The sequence below is a fragment of the Plecotus auritus genome (genome assembly GCF_963455305.1).
Source record: "Plecotus auritus genome assembly, chromosome: 9".
NCBI lineage: Eukaryota > Metazoa > Chordata > Mammalia > Chiroptera > Vespertilionidae > Plecotus > Plecotus auritus.
In genome coordinates, this window is record NC_137783.1 from 23929023 (window position 1) to 23945980 (window position 16958).

Here is a 16958-nt window from a genome sequence, read left to right on the forward strand (position 1 = left end):
GGCCTGAACTGAGGTCATGAATGAGAGGATCGAGGGCAAGAATGTGGGCAGAAGAACCCCGAACATTATGAAGTGCTGTGCCAATAAACGTACCGCATTCAGATTGCTATTTAATTAAAAGTTGAAGCTGGTCTCTGGCTCCTGTTCAAGCAACAAAGCTGTCCTTGAGGAGAATCAGGCATTTTCCTGGCGAGGCACCCGCCTGTTCCAAGGGTTTTGCCAGCTGGGAAAAGGGGAGCCCCGGCCGCAGAGCACTGAGCCTGGCATTGTGGAGCCTGCCATCCCGAGATCCTGCTGTGCGTCGGAAGGACCCGTGCTGTTTGTCCGTCCACCACTGATCGACAGCTGGGTTATACATGGCCCGGTCAAACGCAGACGGCACCACTGTGTGGTGTTACCGCTCACTTCCTGGGCCAAGCTGCTCGACATGCCTCCTGGCTCAGCCCTTGGCACAGTGTGAACCTCAGCTGTGGGACACTTTGCAAACAACCTTCAGCGATAAAATGGGTTAATTCTTTCAGGACCAAGTACCAAAGCATTCAGGCACTTTCCTGGAAGAGTTGGTAAATTTAATTTTTTAAAAAAAGAAGCCTAACCTATTCCCAGAGAGCAGCTTATAAATAGTCTCTAAAAATAATAAACACAAAACAGGTTTCATGAAACCCCATCATATAAGGACCTAGGATGTCCCAATGTCTTAACTGTTTTTCCTGAATAGTATAGGTACCGGGCCTCATCTCCCTGAATAAACACAGAATCCATTCTTTGTCCGCAGGCCGACGCTCTATCCACAGAGCCAAACCGGCTAGGGCCTAGAATCCATTCTTTTACATAGTTACAGAGCCCGCTGAGGAGGAGCGCCGCGTCTCCTTCAAGATCTAAGCCGAAGTCCCTCAGACGGTGGGGGGAAGTTTTAAGCTGGACACTTCCCTCTGGTTTCAACTAACGCATAGTCAGTGAACCTCAGTGAGAGGAACATTCTCTGTCATCTTCCTCCATTTAAAACAAACGTCGGGAAAAATTACAGTGACAGTTCTGGTGGAAATAAATGTTCTTATTATACTTGCAAAAAAATAAAACAAACGTAGAAATACTAGTAAAGGTTCTTCTAAGGATCTGAGAAGAGGGGATTGGTGAAGGTCGCTGAGACCTTTGCAGCATCCCTACAAGCTGCAAAGGCCTGGACCTTAAGAGAACCGAGTCCGGAGGAGCTGCTTTGGAGCAGGCGCACTGCGGAGTCTGCAGCCCGCAGCCCCTCCTCCTGTGCGGGGGCCCGATGTTGCTCACTCACCATTTTCCACCTCCGTGGGAAATGTACATTTCCTATTTCATATCCTTACCAGAAAATCCACCCCCCTCTCTTATGACTATCAAGGTTTTTTGAAACATAGACATGTATGAATTTAATTAAGCCATGAGCCTCTAACACTTTGTCTGCTGTGAACATATCTCCAGTTTATTGGGGGAAACATGATTTGCTTTCCAGGCATTCATTTTTAACTAATTATTTCCAGAAACACACGTCATTCCACAGCAAGGTACCAGGACTTTATAAATACTTGATTAAATATGGAATCCCATGGGTCCATAATCACTCTGTGTGAACTGCCTCTTAGAATTCTGAAAAGTGGGAAATCTAACTTTTTTTTGTAACATAAGCCAGAAGTTTTTCTCTCCCCTGTTCTGCTATCTGTCTTGTTCAGCTTTTCCCTCGCTTTAATTTTCCCGGCTCTTTAACATTTACTTGTTAGAACATAAAGTATATTCTATCTGTATCCATCCCCTCAGGAGCTTGTTTAAGATGTTTCTTCACTCGTGTCCTCTGTTGTTACTTATATCATCTTTCACTTTACTGTGTAAAGGACATGGTTTCTCACCTACTCATGTGCCATTAAAGATGCAGTATTAACAAATTGGCTTGTATAAAAGTGTCAAAATTTGCGTTTATTTTGAAAACCTTAAGGCAGCCTTGCAAATAAGTACTAAAACTGTACTAGCCCGTAAAAATTGTTTGCTCTACTCACCTGGCATAAATGGCTAAATGTTTGGTGTGCTCACCAGGTTATTTGCTCATAACTAATAGTTCTTTGTGAAGAGGAAATGAGGTCTTTCTTTCTCCCACAACATGGAAATACTGCTATCCCCGCATTCGTATTTGTGTGGGGGCAGCAGTGTGGTGCAGAGTTCCCCATCCACACTCCATCCTCCTGCCTTGGGGCTGAGCGTGATGCACCCACTGCTCCCTCGCTCAGGGGCCCTGTTTCTATAAACACATCCTTCCCCACCTGTTTTAGCTTTGTGATGTTGCCAGTGTCTGTGGAAACGGGTGATTGCTGCTATTGAATGCAGTTCTGTATATATCTGGAAACCACTGCATCTCTACTGGCCTGTTCCTATGTAATCTTTGCATAATGTTATCCTTCTCTCTCTTCCATTTCCCTGTCACCAACCCCTATAGAGTCGGGATATAAGCCCAGAAGAGATAGATTTAAAGAATGAACCTTGGTATAAATTCTTTTCGGAATTGGAGTTTGGGAAACCGGTAAGTTTAATAGCTTCAGTGGTTATAGACATTTTTAAAAATCATGCTGTTGCTGCATTGTTGCTGCTAAGGAATCAGATCTATTTGCAAGGACTTCAGGGAGTGGGGCGCACCGTGTCGGTTATCCGGGTGGGATTGCCTAGTCTCACTCCCATCTGTAAGCTTTCCGTTGCTTTACTTCACCAAGAAAGGACGGTGAGCTCTGGATTTATTGCCAGAAAATCCCGAGAGACACACCTAGATCCTTGCTGGTCTTAGTCCCTCCCACCACTAGCAACGAATGCCACGTGCCTGTGGATGACATTAAATTGGCCATCCGTTCAGTTCCTTGGCCAAAGTCCTTATGGCATACTGAAGATAGGCAGGAAAGGGCACCACACAGCGATAGAGCTTTTAAAACAGTGGTTCTCAACCTTTCTAACGCCGCGACCCTTTAATACAGTTCCTCATGTTGTGGTGACCCCCAACCATAAAATTATTTTCGTTGCTACTTCATAGTGTAATTTTGCTACTGTTATGAATCGTAATGTAAATACCTGTGTTTTCCGATGGTCTTAGGCTCTACAGCAGCGGTTCTCAACCTGTGGGTCGTGGCATTAGAAAGGTTGAGAACCGCTGTTTTAAAAGCACCTGTGCAAGGGAGTGCCGAAGCCGGCCCGAAAGGGTCTCTGTGCAGATGTGACCCACGATTACAGCCCCATGTCCGGTGACTTTTAGGGAATGAGCTCTGAGTTAGGATAACATTTCCCAGAATTTGAAATGAGAGTTAGGAATTCTAGCAAGTTTAGTGTTGAGCCTAATAACATTCTGCAGCTTCCCCTGATGCGTCTGAGTCGGCTTTGGTACCAGAGGGTTTGGGGGCACTTAAAGGAGGGTTTCTTAGCCCTGTACTCAGAGGAGTATCCACCAGAAGGGAGAAGGGAGCTCATTTTCCCACTGGAGATGACTGGAAACTGACATTAAAACTCCAGTTACTTTAAATGTTCACCACTGCAACTGCAGAAAGAATTTACAAGTGGGGGGTTAAGTGTATAAACGTAAAACATTCCATTAGATATTTGTGTGAGACGTTAAGCATTGCCTCCAGTATTTGAATCACCGTGGTTTGGAGGATGGTTTTATCTGCAGACAGGAATTAACTTTATAGTTCAGTAAAATGTTAAATACATGGTGTATATTTTTATTAAGATGAAGACAAAGACAAAGTAAGCTGGTGCTCTGGGGTTTCTCTGTTGATTTAGCGATGCTGAGCTTTGTTTCAAAGTTCCTGCGTCTTCTGAGAGGAGCACCTGACTTGCAAACATCCTGCTTGTAGGAACAGACATTCCTCCCGCCTTGTCCCTCCTTGGACACTGGCTCCCAATAGCAGCTAAGCTGTCCTGGGTGAACAGCGCCACCTAGTGACCAATGAAAGGGAAGCGTCTAACCCAAAGTGTGCCCCATCTCCCCTTCCCAAAGCTTTGATGCACACCTCACTTCTCCTTTCTCTCCCTTTTTTCTCTGCTGTCCACCATTCAGACATCAATGGAGTCCACCCAGGCAGTCTCTTCCACATTCAAATATTTAACAGTATTCTAACCCTTCCCCTTTTATTTTTCTTAAAACCTGCTCAGTTATCTCACCGAAAAACCTTTTGATATATGTAGTTCCTCCCCTCTCCCCAATGATTGGTATATATAATAATACCATATTTCCTTCAGGGAAAACAAAAGCTGTTTGCTTTAAAGTATGCATAAGCAAAAGTCCATGCCATTGACTTTTGAAGTCCATTCAGGTCCACAAATTTCTAGCCGTGTCCTCATTGGCCAAATAACTAAATTAGTTCTCTCTTTAATGCTAGCTTTTAGGAAACATTTTGAAAAGTCTCTAATTAATCATTTGTTTTACCAAATCTGTCACTGCAAATAATTCTGGTTTTGTCAGCAAGAGACAGTACTTCGGCCCCAGCACACACTAAGCGGGCTCTCTGAGGAGCTCAGGGAATTGACACTGCTTCTACGGGAAGCTGGTCTGCGTGTCCCCAGCCACGCCATACAGGTCCTGGGAGCACAGCCCATTCGTACACTGGGACCTCCCGTCATTCGTACCCCTACCCTGTTGTTCTAACTGCCTCTTACTTATTTAAAGAGATGCTTTTCCAAAATGTCATTTCTCTCAAGCCACAAGTGTTCCTTACATAGACCTTAGAGTCCTTAAAGGGGACTGCTCCCTTTTTTGTGGGTCTTTTGAAGTAATGAAAGGTAAAACTTTTAAAGACTTACCAAATAACGTAATCGCTGTCTATCCTGAGGGAGCAGTGTTGAGACCACGGTTCCTATGGTCTGAGGCATTCGAAGGGTGGGCTCCTATCTAGTTGAACCAAGCTGAATGAGTGAATGGCACTCCCAGCGTTTGGTAAGAAGAGGAGGTGGGAAGAAATTTTTTCCTTCTTTTCACGTCCCTCCTACCCCAGTCGCTCTGGGCCATACAAGGGTAAGAGACATAAATGAAAGCGGCATAAACCAGGAAAGTTGTTTTCGAAGGTTTTGCCGTCATTCAGAAGCAGAATGAAATGAAAACTCCTACCAAAGTGTGTGGGTCATCATTTCTGCTTTTAATTCCACACCCACTCAACCCCACCCCCGAGGGAGGAAAGCCTGCCAGGACTGGGATGCTAGACCTTACCCTGGACCCCTTTCTCCTTCAGCCCCTTCCCTGAAATCCACCAAAACACGCTGACACTTAGCAAGATGCTGACTTTAACGTCGTTCAGCTCTCACAGGTGCTGTGGAATATCAAGTCAATCCAGACTCCAGGGGCCATTTTGGGGAAGGTTATTTACAACCAATTTAATTTGTAAGCACTCTTATTTTTTGCAGTCAGTGCACGTAGGGAGACTGTATGTGACTTTCAAAGGTCTACTTCCCATCTGAACCATCTATGAAGTGTGTAAAGTGCTTAAAGAAAAACAATAATTGTCAATAGCACTTACTTTATAAAGTGCAGAATATACGTCTACAGAGATCGCATTGCTGTCCTGTTGCTGTGGATAGTGAATGCATCTTGAAATCAGATTACTTTTCATTTGCAAATTTATTACTAAGAGCCTGGGTGTCAGCTTTTTTTCTCCCCCTTCCCCTTCTAACTTCTACAGAAATTAATGTGATTTCTTTAAGTAAGCTCAAGGCAAAATGTCACAATGTAAACCAATTTGAAAGAGCTTTCCTCATTGGTTATAATGACTATAATTACAATATTCCAGGAGCTAATAAGTGACAGCAGAGGGGAGAGGGAGCTGTATAGGAAATTTCAAGCCTAAGTGGGCAGAACAGAGGGTTCACCTGGGGGCAGTTAGAGTGGCTTGTAACTTCCAGGTGTCCTACGTTCGAACCCCTCCCTCACAAAACTTACAACGGTTCTCCGGGCAGATTTCTGTTTTAGGCATGTACCCTAATTCTACCTTGAAGAGTTAAAGGAAAAAAACAAAAAATAGCCTTATAGTCTGCTGTTTAAATGCAAAGTAGAAACTCTGTTCTCTCAGGGAGATGGAAGGTCTGGCTCTACCGCTAGCAGTGTTAACTTCTAAGCAAGCAGGGAACCATTTTTAAAATTGCCTCGTCACACCGTGGGAAACGTAACACCCACTTGGTACACTTGCCACAAAACACAGAAAACACATGGAGTGCAGTTTACCCTCCACTGGCCAGATCTCCAGATTGCCACATTGATGAACAACGAGCTTCACAGTGCAGAAGCGCTTCAGAGAGGTGGGCTCTCCGTGTCCATCTTAGTTTGAAAAGAACAACGGGGAATTTTAAAGTTTCGATTTTTGTTCAAATTGGTGTTAATGCTTTTTTTTTTCTTTGTGTCTTTTAAGTTTGCAATATTTGGACTCCAACAGTGATCTGCTCTTGAGACAGAAACGTAGAAAGGAAGCTCCCCGTTAGCGCCCACGCCCGTGCTAGCTCCCTGTTGCTGAGTCCTCCTGGTGTGCCCCTCTTTGTGTGAGCCGGTCTCCGTGTCTGTCTTATGCTCATTTCTCCATTTCCTCCTCTGCTTCCCATCAGCCTCCCAAAAAGATATGGGATTATACTCCTGGAGACTGCTCTATCCTTCCTAGAGAGGATAGAAAGGTAATGCGTGCCTCTCCGGGGGCTGTGTGTGTGCTCCTAGCCTGGTTAGTGTGAGTGTGCTGTGGGGTTTTGCTCTTATTTTCTTCAATCACTTTTTTTTTTTAACTTGATAACTTTTTTTTTTTTTTTGCTTGGTGATAAATCTATTTAACAAAGTCTCTAAGATATATACTGATGTTTAGAAGTGTGTGTGTTTTTAAGCAATGACTTACTCTTCTGACATGTAGTATTTGTCACAGTCACCAGACTCTGAAAGGACAGAAACTAGGTATTTCCTCCCCGGCAGGTGCTGTGGTACTTGTAGTTCTCTGCAGCCAGGAGAATAGAGTTCTGAAGCTCTGATTACTGCGGGGCTTATATTTTCCAGGCCTAATGCTGCATTCTCTGTTCTCGTGGCTTTTAGTAATTTCCAGGGAGCTCTTTGTTTAATCTTGCCATCTCTGCCTTATTAAAATATAACTCTAAAAAGGTTCATTTTTCAAACTTAACCTTCATTCTCTCTGCCTGTCCTCTAAACTAAAACCCTCTTTCCCATCTTTTCTTTCTTGTACCAGACTAACCTAGAAACAGAGCTCAACCTCTGCCAAACAGAGTTAGAGGCAGATGTAGGAAAGACGGAGACGCTTAGTAAAGCACCCCGTGCAGACCTGGCGCAGGTACTTCTGAGCCTTCCTTCTGCGCCCATGCCTGTCCGCGCGGCCGGCCTTCGGTTTGGGCTGTCGCTGAGGAGGGTTGGGCTGTCTCTGAGGAGGGTTGGGCTGTCGCTGAGGAGGGGAGTGTCTCGCTGATTACTGTGGAGCTGCATGGCTTTCTGGCTGCTGTTTTCCAGTCCCTTCCCCCAACTTAATTTTTGCTTTGGTTTCTTTGGAGCTTGGCATCTTCCTTAAAGGGAAGGGGGCTTTCCAGATATCCGTGGGGTGGCTGGTGATTGCCACCGCTCCCCCGCTCCTCTGCTGTCAGGGGGGACCCTCTTCCTTTCCTGCCTTAGCCTTGGAATGCCTTCTCGGGGTTCTCAGGGAGCCGTGTTTTGGCAGCTGTCATTTTTATTTTTTTTAATATATTTTATTGATTTTTTTTTTTTTTTTTTTTTTTTTTTTTTTTTTTTTTACAGAGAGGAAATGGAGAGAGGGATAGAGAGTTAGAAACATCGATGAGAGAGAAACATCGATCAGCCGCCTCCTGCACACCCCCTACTGGGGATGTGCCCGCAACCAAGGTACATGCCCTTGACCGGAATCGAACCTGGGACCCTTCAGTCCACAGGCTGATGCTCTATCCACTGAGCCAAACCGGTTTCGGCGGCAGCTGTCATTTTTGCAGCCTTGGGAGGCACCAGCCTCGGAGATCGTTCTCCAAAGCGTGGCAGTGATTCGGGCGCCGCTTACGCACAGGCACTGTCAGAGCAGCCCTGCTTGTGGTTTGAAAGGTCAGAAAGTTCTCAGTGAAAAAATGCACTCCAGGGGCCAGACCACCAGCCACAGGCAAGCATTTGAAACTCCACCTGCACTGGTATTTCTAAGTGGAGCTGTGTCAAAGCGTGGCTTACTAAAGGCGGGGTCAGAGAGAGGGTCCAAGGTAATGGGCTCCCCGCGGAAGGAAAATACCCCGTGTTTGGAGAGCCGCTCCTAGGGCTCCTTGAAGAAACAAGAGGGACCCTTAAAGGAAAGCGGATCTTTACAGGAAATAGGAAAGGAATGTGGGCACTGCTCGAGGCTAGGAGGGCCGCAGACCCCGGCAGGGAACGTGGGGATGTGAATGGATCGTGTTCTGCTTCAGCAGAGCTAGGAGAGCAAGGAGGGTCAGACCACCAGCATGAGTGACGAGGTACCAAAGCCATGTGAGTGCCAGGAACATAGCCCAGGGAGGAAAGGAAGCGGGGTTACCGCTGCGGCCCCGGTGGGGCCAGGATGGGAGCAGACAGGGAGCCGTGGGGACATCAGTATGCACGTAAGAAAGGTGGGAGAAAGTCAGAGCAGAGGTTGGGTGAAGCACTTGGTGTTAGGGCATTTGTTTTGAATGTTGGTTGGGTATCACATAGGGAATATGCAGGTGACAGTTTGAAATGTGAGACCAGGTTCTGTGAGACGGGCAGAGGCTTACAAAGGCAGTAGCGGTCTCCTGAAGAGAGGTGATGGTGGATGTCCTGGGGCAGGTGAAGACACCCCACCAGGGGCACGTGAAGACACCCCACCAGGGGCACGTGAAGACACCCCACCTGGGGCACGTGAAGACACCCCACCAGGGGCACGTGAAAACACCCCACCTGGGGCAGATGAAGACACCCCACCTGGGGCACGTGAAGACACCCCACCAGGGGCACGTGAAAACACCCCACCTGGAGCAGATGAAGACACCCCACCAGGGGCACGTGAAGACACCCCACCTGGGGCACGTGAAGACACCCCACCTGGGGCATGTGAAGACACCCCACCTGGGGCAGGTGAAGATACCCTACCTGGGGCACGTGAAGACACCCCACCTGGGGCACGTGAAGACACCCCACCAGGGGCACGTGAAGACACCCCACCTGGGGCAGGTGAAAGACTGAAGGGCGAGTCCTGTTGAAAAGATGAAAGATCCATAAGTACTTGTTGGGATGTTGGTGGCAGCAGGAGAGCACGGGGAGGGTCAGAGAGAGAGCATTCCCGAGATGTAGGAGGGAAGATGAGTGGTGGAGCGAGAGGAGCGGCCTGAGCATGACCCAGTGCTCCCGAGAGGCCCCCACACTAGACTCTGAGGAAAGGTCAATGGGTTCGATAATCCAGAGGTTTCTAAAAGCTTGGGAGGCTGTGAGTGGTGGATGGGAGAGGAGTATGTGGAGAGGAACTGGGATCCCCAGGGGTACACACCGGTTAAAAATGGGACCACGGAGGAAGGCGAGGGGGGCGTTCCCAGAGGGCTCAGCAGGGTCGCGCAAACCTTTTCCACGTTGGAGACCAGGGCATCGTCCACAGAGGTGGGCAGACCCAGACGGGGCAGAGGCCAAAGGACAGGTTCACGGAGGAAGGGTGGGCAGGGGAGACCAGTGCAGGCAAAGGGCTGGACGGATGAATGTGCAGGTAAGAGGGGTGCCTTCTCTGAGGAGTATGGGGAGAGAGGGTGGAGGTGCCCTCAGAAATGACAGCCCTGCAGGCAGAGGGCCGGGTGGCCGAGCCCCTGAGGAAGGTTATCTCCTTCCTTCGCAGTCTCTTCCTCTTTTCCTGGTGTCCCCTTCCCTCGAATATCTCCCACCGGGTAGTTTGTTTCCCTTGTATGGTCAGCGTTAGAGATAGGAACACCTTTAAAAGTTAGCGTTTTCATTGATTTATTCACCACCACATTATTTTTAAGAGCCAATATGTTGAACCCTTTGCCTGTTTCTCTCCAAGATAACAGAAACCCTAAATACACTACACAGTGTGCTGCTTTTTCTCTGCATGTAGCTCTCGATTGTTTTCCTCCTTTTGCACAGTGGTCTGTCACCTTACAGTGTTCCCCACTGAGGCTGAGGTGGTCATTAATAGCTTTTGTAAATCTGCATTTCTCCCCCTTTTTGCACTTCGAAGTCTGCGGGGGCAGACAAACATCTAAACCCAGTGTGGTCTTTTAAAATGCGTTTTTGTGCATTCTGTACCTAATGTTTTGGGTGACCCTCTCTCTGGATGTGGCATCTGGGGCGCATGAAGGAGTCTGCAGTGGGTTGGCAGGGGGTCTGAGGGTTGGGGTACGCTGGGGGAGGGTGTGCTATGTCATTAATGCATGTTGACCAAATTGTGGGCCTGTCCCCCAGTGGGCCCAGGAGGCTATCTCCTGACCCACCCGGAGAACCCCGATGAAGCCACTGGGAGGTCAAGGCCAGAGACAAAGAGGGCCCCTCCCTCCGGGCCCTGACACCTTTCCAGCCAGGCCCCCTCCGCCCAGAGGCCCTGGCTAAATTAGGAAGTGAAAGGGACGCCCCTTGGCTTGGAACATCTGAGTCAAAATAAATCATATACACTTTTCTTTCTCTTTTTGACGTTTACAGAGCTCAGCAGTCAGCCCCACTCCGGAAATGTCTTCAGAGCCTCCTGGATAGTAAGTTGACACTTCGTTTCTACGGCTCACTGTACGGAATGTCTAAACGGGAGAAGCTTATGATTCGGACCTATGTGTGTGTATAGGCAGCAGTCTAGTGGCTTTGAATGATGTACAGTTTGGTGATGATAAATAGCAATTCAGTTCCAGTCTTCAATTTTTTTCCTTCCATTTCTCCTCTTCCAAATGAATTTGGTGATGATTCACATTAATCTTGATAAGCTTTTTCCTGTGTTGTCACCTTTACCTTTAGAACGTGAGCGGATTAGTATGCGTTCAGGATCAAAGTTCATCTCATTTGCTGATTCTTGTTGGGGGGAGGTGTGACTTTGTGCGGGGCTTGGGGTGGGGTTCGGGTCCTTGGCCTGGACCTGTCACAGGGGAAGATGGGGCCGAAATGGGGCTCACTTGTCTGTTTCTCAGAGATGTGGCTTCATTAGGGTTCTCCCTGGGTGATGGGTGCACACCTCACTCACTTCTTCATGGCAGCCTTTCCCAAACCGCCTGCCTCCTCTCCTCCAAATCAGGCCCAGCCCACCCCCCAAACCTCCTGCACCCCCTCCTAGACTGTGTCTCAGTGCTGCCTGCCCCTGCACACACAGTAAAGTACCAGCATTTGAGCCTGTATGAGAAGCCCTAGCTGAGCCTATCTGTACCCAGTCTCGGGCTAGGACCTGTTAGGACCCTGACTTCCCCTGCTGTGCCTGAATTGTGTTACTATGTTTGTGTAACGCTAATAAATTATACACTCCTTGAGAGCGAGGACTGCATCTCCATCGTGCCAGGTGCACCCATAGGTCAGGGAGTTTGTTCTGGTGGGAGCAGCTCCTCACCTCATCACCGCTGTGTCTGTATCTTATTCTTCAGAGTATGACAAGAAGGGGAGGCAGCGCTTTTACTGTCCCATTTGGGTTGGGCAGATCCACAGTAGCCAAGCTCACCTGTGCAGACAGAAGCCTGACTTGATCTGGATGCTGAGTTTATGGATATGTGTGACAAACCTTATGGTCACTTGGGCATTTTGCAAGAGTAGTTTCATTTGAAAGTCGATTAGCTGTGATTGGAGTATTTCACTGGAAAATTGGAAAAAACCCTTCATCCTCTTAGGGTAGTGACCAAATCTCTAGCCAGATCTATCCTATTAATATTTCTTCTATAAATGTGTATATTAATGGTTATGATTAACAGACCCCAGAGTCTGAGAAGAAATTGGGATGATGTATTAGGACAGCAGTTAGGGGGAAAGTTTCCTATCTTAAAGGACAGTTCCATCTTTGAGAAGATCAGTATTGTCTCTTGGGCTCACTGTTGGGTTGGTCATCAGGCCACCAGTGTGACAGAGAAGAATCAGAGTTCAGCTATATCATCAGGCTGCCCCCTCTCCCTCCTCCTTGGACTCTGAGGCTCACTCTGTTTTAAGGAGATAGTTGAACTATGCCTTCAGCTCCAAGGATGACTGGTCCCAGGTTCTCGAGGTCCCAGAAATGAACCCACAGACGACCTCAGGCTCTCTGCAGATGAAGGGCTTCTTCAAGGCCACAGCTCCCAGCAAACTCTCCCTGGTCCCTCAGGTCACCTGTTGGTCAGTGACAAAGCTTGTTACTTTGGGGGTCCTGACTGCCCAAAGCCTGGTTGGACCAGATCTCTCCCTGCCCTGCTGTTCCCAGGACTGCATAATGTAAGCCTGCTGCCCGGTCTCCCCCTCTACCTCCTCGCCCCATCCATCTCCATGAAATGCACAGAAAAAAAAGGCTGTTTCAGGTGGCCAACTGAGTGAATTCCTTAGCTTCCCTGGACCAAGACACTATGCTAGGTAATAAATAGGAGCATAATTGTCCCTTAGTAGTTTTGGGGGTAAAACAAAAAAAGGAATGTTAGCCAAGTGGGCCCTAGCTACTTTGACTCAGTGGATAGAGCGTCGGCCTGCAGACGGAAGGGCCCCTGGTTCAATTTCGGTCAAGGGCACATGCCCAGGCTTGGTCCCCAGTAGGGGGCATGAAGGAGGCAGCCAATCAGTGATTCTCTCTCATTACTGATGTTTCTATCTCCCTCTCCCTTCCTCTCTGAAATCAATATAAGTTTATTTGAAAGGGAGGGAGAGAGGAAAGTTGGTTAAGGATTAAGAGTATTCAGAAAACGAAAGCAGTGCCCAGTCTGTCAGTTAGGCACACAGGTCTTAAACGAAGTGGTGACTTGAACGACTTACTCAGCATTTACTGTGTGCCAGGCACTATGCTTAGCAGCTTCCGTAATTCACTTTAGTTGGTCCTCTCAACATTCCAGGACCAGGCATTCTTTTTTTTTTTTAATTTAATAAATCTTTATTGTTCAGATTATTACAATTGTTCCTCTTTTTTCCCCCATAGCTCCCCTCCACACGGTTCCCACCCCACCCTCTGCCCTTATCCCCCCCACCCCCTCCACTGTCCTCATCCATAGGTGTACGATTTTTGTCCGATCTCTTCCCGCACCCCCCACACCCCTTTCCCCCCGAGAACTGTCAGTCCACTCCCTTTCTATGCCCCTGATTCTATTATATTCACCAGTTTATTCTGTTCATCAGATTTTTTTATTCACTTGATTTTTAGATTCACTTGTTGATAGATATGTATTTGTTGTTCATAATTTTTATCTTTACCTTTTTCTTCTTCTTCCTCTTCTTTAAGAATACCTTTCAGCATTTCATATAATACTGGTTTGGTGGTGATGAACTCCTTTAGCTTTTTCTTATCTGTGAAGCTCTTTATCTGACCTTCAATTCTGAATGATAGTTTTGCTGGGTAGAGTAATCTTTGTTGTAGGTTCTTGCTATTCATCACTTTGAATATTTCTTGCCACTCCTGTCTGGCCTGCATAGTTTCTGTTGAGAAATCAGCTGACAGTCGTATGGGTGCTCCCTTGTAGGTAACTAACTGTTTTTCTCTTGCTGCTTTTAATATTCTCTCATTGTCTTTTGCTCTTTGCATTTTAATGATGATGTGTCTTGGTGTGGTCCTCTTTGGATTCCTTTTGTTTGGGGTTCTCTGCGCTTCCTAGACTTGTAAGTCTATTTCTTCCACCAAGTGGGGGAAGTTTTCTGTCATTATTTCTTCAAATAGGTTTTCAGTATCTTGCTCTCTCTCTTCTTCTGGCACCCCCATAATTCTGATGTTGGTAGGCTTGAAGTTGTCCCAGAGGCTCCTTACACTATCTTCATATTTTTGGATTCTTTTTTCTTTTTGCTTTTCCGGTTGAATGTTTTTTGCTTCTTTGTATTTCAAATCTTTGACTTGATTCTTGCGTTCCTCTAGTCTGCTGTTAGATCTCTGTATAATATTTTTTATTTCAGTCAGTGTATGCTTAATTTCTAGTTGGTCCTTTTCATATCCTCAAGGGTCTCGCTAAATTTATCGGCCTTTTCTAGAAAATTCTTGAAAAACCTTATAACTGTGGTTTTGAACTCTATATCCAGTTGTTTGCTTTCCTCCATTTCTTTCATTTGTGATCTGTTTCTTTGTCTCCGCATTTTCACTGCTTCCCTGAGTTGATAGAGTAACTTTGTGTGCTAGGTGTCCTATGGGGCCCAGTGGCTCAGCCCCCGCAGTTACCTGAGGTGGACACTCTTGGTGCACCCCTTTGTGGACTGTGTGCACAACCTTGTTGTAGTTAAGTCTTGATTGTTGTTGGTCTCACTGGGAGGAATTGACTTCCAGGCCAATTGGCTGTGAGGATCAGCTGTGTCTACGCTGGGAGAACTTCTGTGCTAGAGACACTCTTATGAGACAAGACTTGCAAAAGCCTCTGTGCTCAGCTTGGATGGGGCGGGGTCTCATGGCGGAGCAGACAGCATTGGTTTCCTGTCAGCCCTGCCCTAATAGGCCCCTGGGTCTCAGTGTCCTGTGGTAAACGCTGCAAGCACCTCTGAGAGAAAGCCGCCCTCGAGTTCCGCCCACTTCCAGACAGTCCAGTTTCTCCCCGAATGAGTCTGGGTCCCCAGAGTCTCGCCCGGAACTGGAGTTCAGCGCAGTCAGGAGCTTTTGTCTCCCTCCCGCTTGAGAAAGCCAGCGCGCACTCAGTTGCCAGTCCTCTCTACACGCGTGTCTCAGTACCTCTGCCTCCTGCAGCTCCTCTGAGTCTCAGTGTGCTTTTCTCTTTCCTTCTAGTTGTAGAATTTCCACTCAGCCAGCCTTCCTGTGGTTCTGGATGATGTCCGTTTTGTCTTTTAGTTGTAGTTTTGAAATTGTTGTGCAAGGCAGCAGTTTAGGTGTTTACCTATGCCGCCATCTTGGTTTCTCCCAGGCATTCTTTTTAGCCTGTATTTTGCAGGTGAGGAAGCAGGCAGTGTAACACCCACAGTGCTGCAGCTGGTATGGGGCTGAGTTGTTCCTCCTCAGACCAGACTAGCTGTCAAGTTCTAGGCCAGCACACTGGTGTTCGCAGTGTGCTCTCACTGCACCATACTGATAATAAATTCATAGCTTCCCATAATTTACTGTCTTTCAAATGATTGAGAAAACCATTTAAGCAACTATTTGTAATATTGTGTTAGCAGGATTGAGGGGCCTAATGCCGAAAAGAGCAAATTGCTGTCAGACTCTGAGGATTCGTGTGCATAAAGCTATTTGATGTGTTAATTTACCCCGTGCTCTTATTTCTATCATCGGGACAGGTCTCCAAAGACCTCTGTTTTTTTCAGCCTTACCCTAGCTCACGTGAAATATGTGGCAGGGAAAGATGAGGTTTTTTTCCTCCTGCTATTCGACCATTTGGGAATTTACCAGAAATTCGGGCTTGGTTTTCTCCAGGTTTGTTCAAATGAATAAGGTTTTCCTGTATTTGGAATTGGTGAGGAGCCAGCTTAAGTGCAGTGCCTGACGCATAGGAAAGTGCACACTAAATGTTTGCTGAATAAATGAAGCATCTGGAAGTCTTAATTAACTAGAATCCAACTCAGCACCAAGGCTGGCAACTTGTGGATTGAATCTGGTTCCCTTCACCCGGAGGACAGGAATGACCTGCTGAAAGAAACATTGGCAAAGACTTGACTTAACCCAAGGACTGAAGAAAGAGGAATCACAATGGCCCAGGTGCAAACCTGTGGTCAGTGGAGAAGTGATGGTGTTGCTTTGAGTCCACTTTAATATCTTGGAGAGACTTTAGTTTAGAAATTTATTAAGTTGATTACATATCACAATATTAAAAGAACCTGGGAACAGAAAGGAAGAACTTCACCCCTTGTTCCAATATCCTAATACAATCTACAGTCCTTCCTCTCAAAAAGTATATTTTTATAGTTGTGATCACAATGTATGCCAAGTTTTGTATTTTATTACTAGATCTATAAATCAACAGTGTAGCCTACTCTTCTTCATCATTGCTTAGCATTCCAGCATTGGTTAGCTGGAATACAGTCTTTGCCTAACCAAAGAGCTTTACTCCATTTGGCCAGCAGGTGGCACTCAAGCTGCTGCTTTCCTAAGTGGTGATGGTGCACTAGAAAAAACACCCTTTTCCCTTCATCTAACTTAAGATCAAAACACAAATCGTTGCCTGGAGAACTTGATGAAATATTAGAAACTTCCCAGGGCTTAAAAATGTATCATAAATCTGTGTGTGCGTAGGCATTTAATTTTATGGAATCATTTAGTCCACTAATATTTATTGAACAAAGGTGCTAGACACCAGCCGTGCAAAGGTTAATCAGTTAAACTGCCTCCCTCAAGGGAAAAACCAAGTGTAATGGGAGGCAGACTTGTAAACAGCCATCAGAATCCAGTGCGGGACAGGCAGTGATGGGACCAGGAGGGAGGGAACACCTCTGTTTCGTGAAGGAAGAAAGGTTCGCTTTACAGAGGAGCAGCAAATAAAAAGTGAATAATAATAACATTATATTACAAATAGAAAAGGTAATTTTTTTTTCACGCTATGAAAGGCTAGACGATGACCTGCCCTCCCCAAATTGTCTAGACGCCCTCTCCCATAGCCAGTTGAAAACTGTTTTTGTTTCTTCCTGAAAACTCTAACTGGTTTTGAACAGTGGATTCCATGAGGCCGGATTTTTTTTGTCTGTTTTGTTCCTTATTGAATCTCCTCCTAAGAGAGTGATTGACATGTAGTAGGTGCCCAATAAATACTTGTTGAATGAATAAAATGAGCCATGGAATGACATGGTGAGATCTTTTCTAGAAATATCACTGGCAGTAGTTTGCAAAAATGATTGGAGGGAAATGGGGTGGAGCCTGGGGGAGCGGTGGTGTGCTTACTGCACAGGT

The 16958-nt window shown here is 46.5% G+C and overlaps 1 protein-coding gene across 32 annotated transcripts in view; it reads left to right on the forward strand.

The window, feature by feature from the left end:
* The window catches only part of SORBS1 (sorbin and SH3 domain containing 1), a 227874-nt gene that overhangs the window by 168668 nt on the left and 42248 nt on the right, over positions 1 to 16958 (forward strand). For 12 of the 32 annotated variants that reach the window (XR_013959030.1, XM_080641447.1, XM_080641448.1 and 9 more), the window contains 2 exons: positions 2459 to 2542; positions 10658 to 10707. Coding sequence is in view for 30 of the 32 variants with exons in the window: in XM_080641447.1 (XP_080497573.1) it covers positions 2459 to 2542; positions 10658 to 10707 (134 nt within the window). In the remaining 2 variants the exon portion in view is untranslated. Of the gene's footprint in view, positions 1 to 2458; positions 2543 to 6588; positions 6655 to 7208; positions 7311 to 10657; positions 10708 to 16958 lie in introns of all 32 variants that reach the window. The other 20 variants (XR_013959029.1, XM_080641435.1, XM_080641436.1 and 17 more) reach the window with 3 other exon arrangements.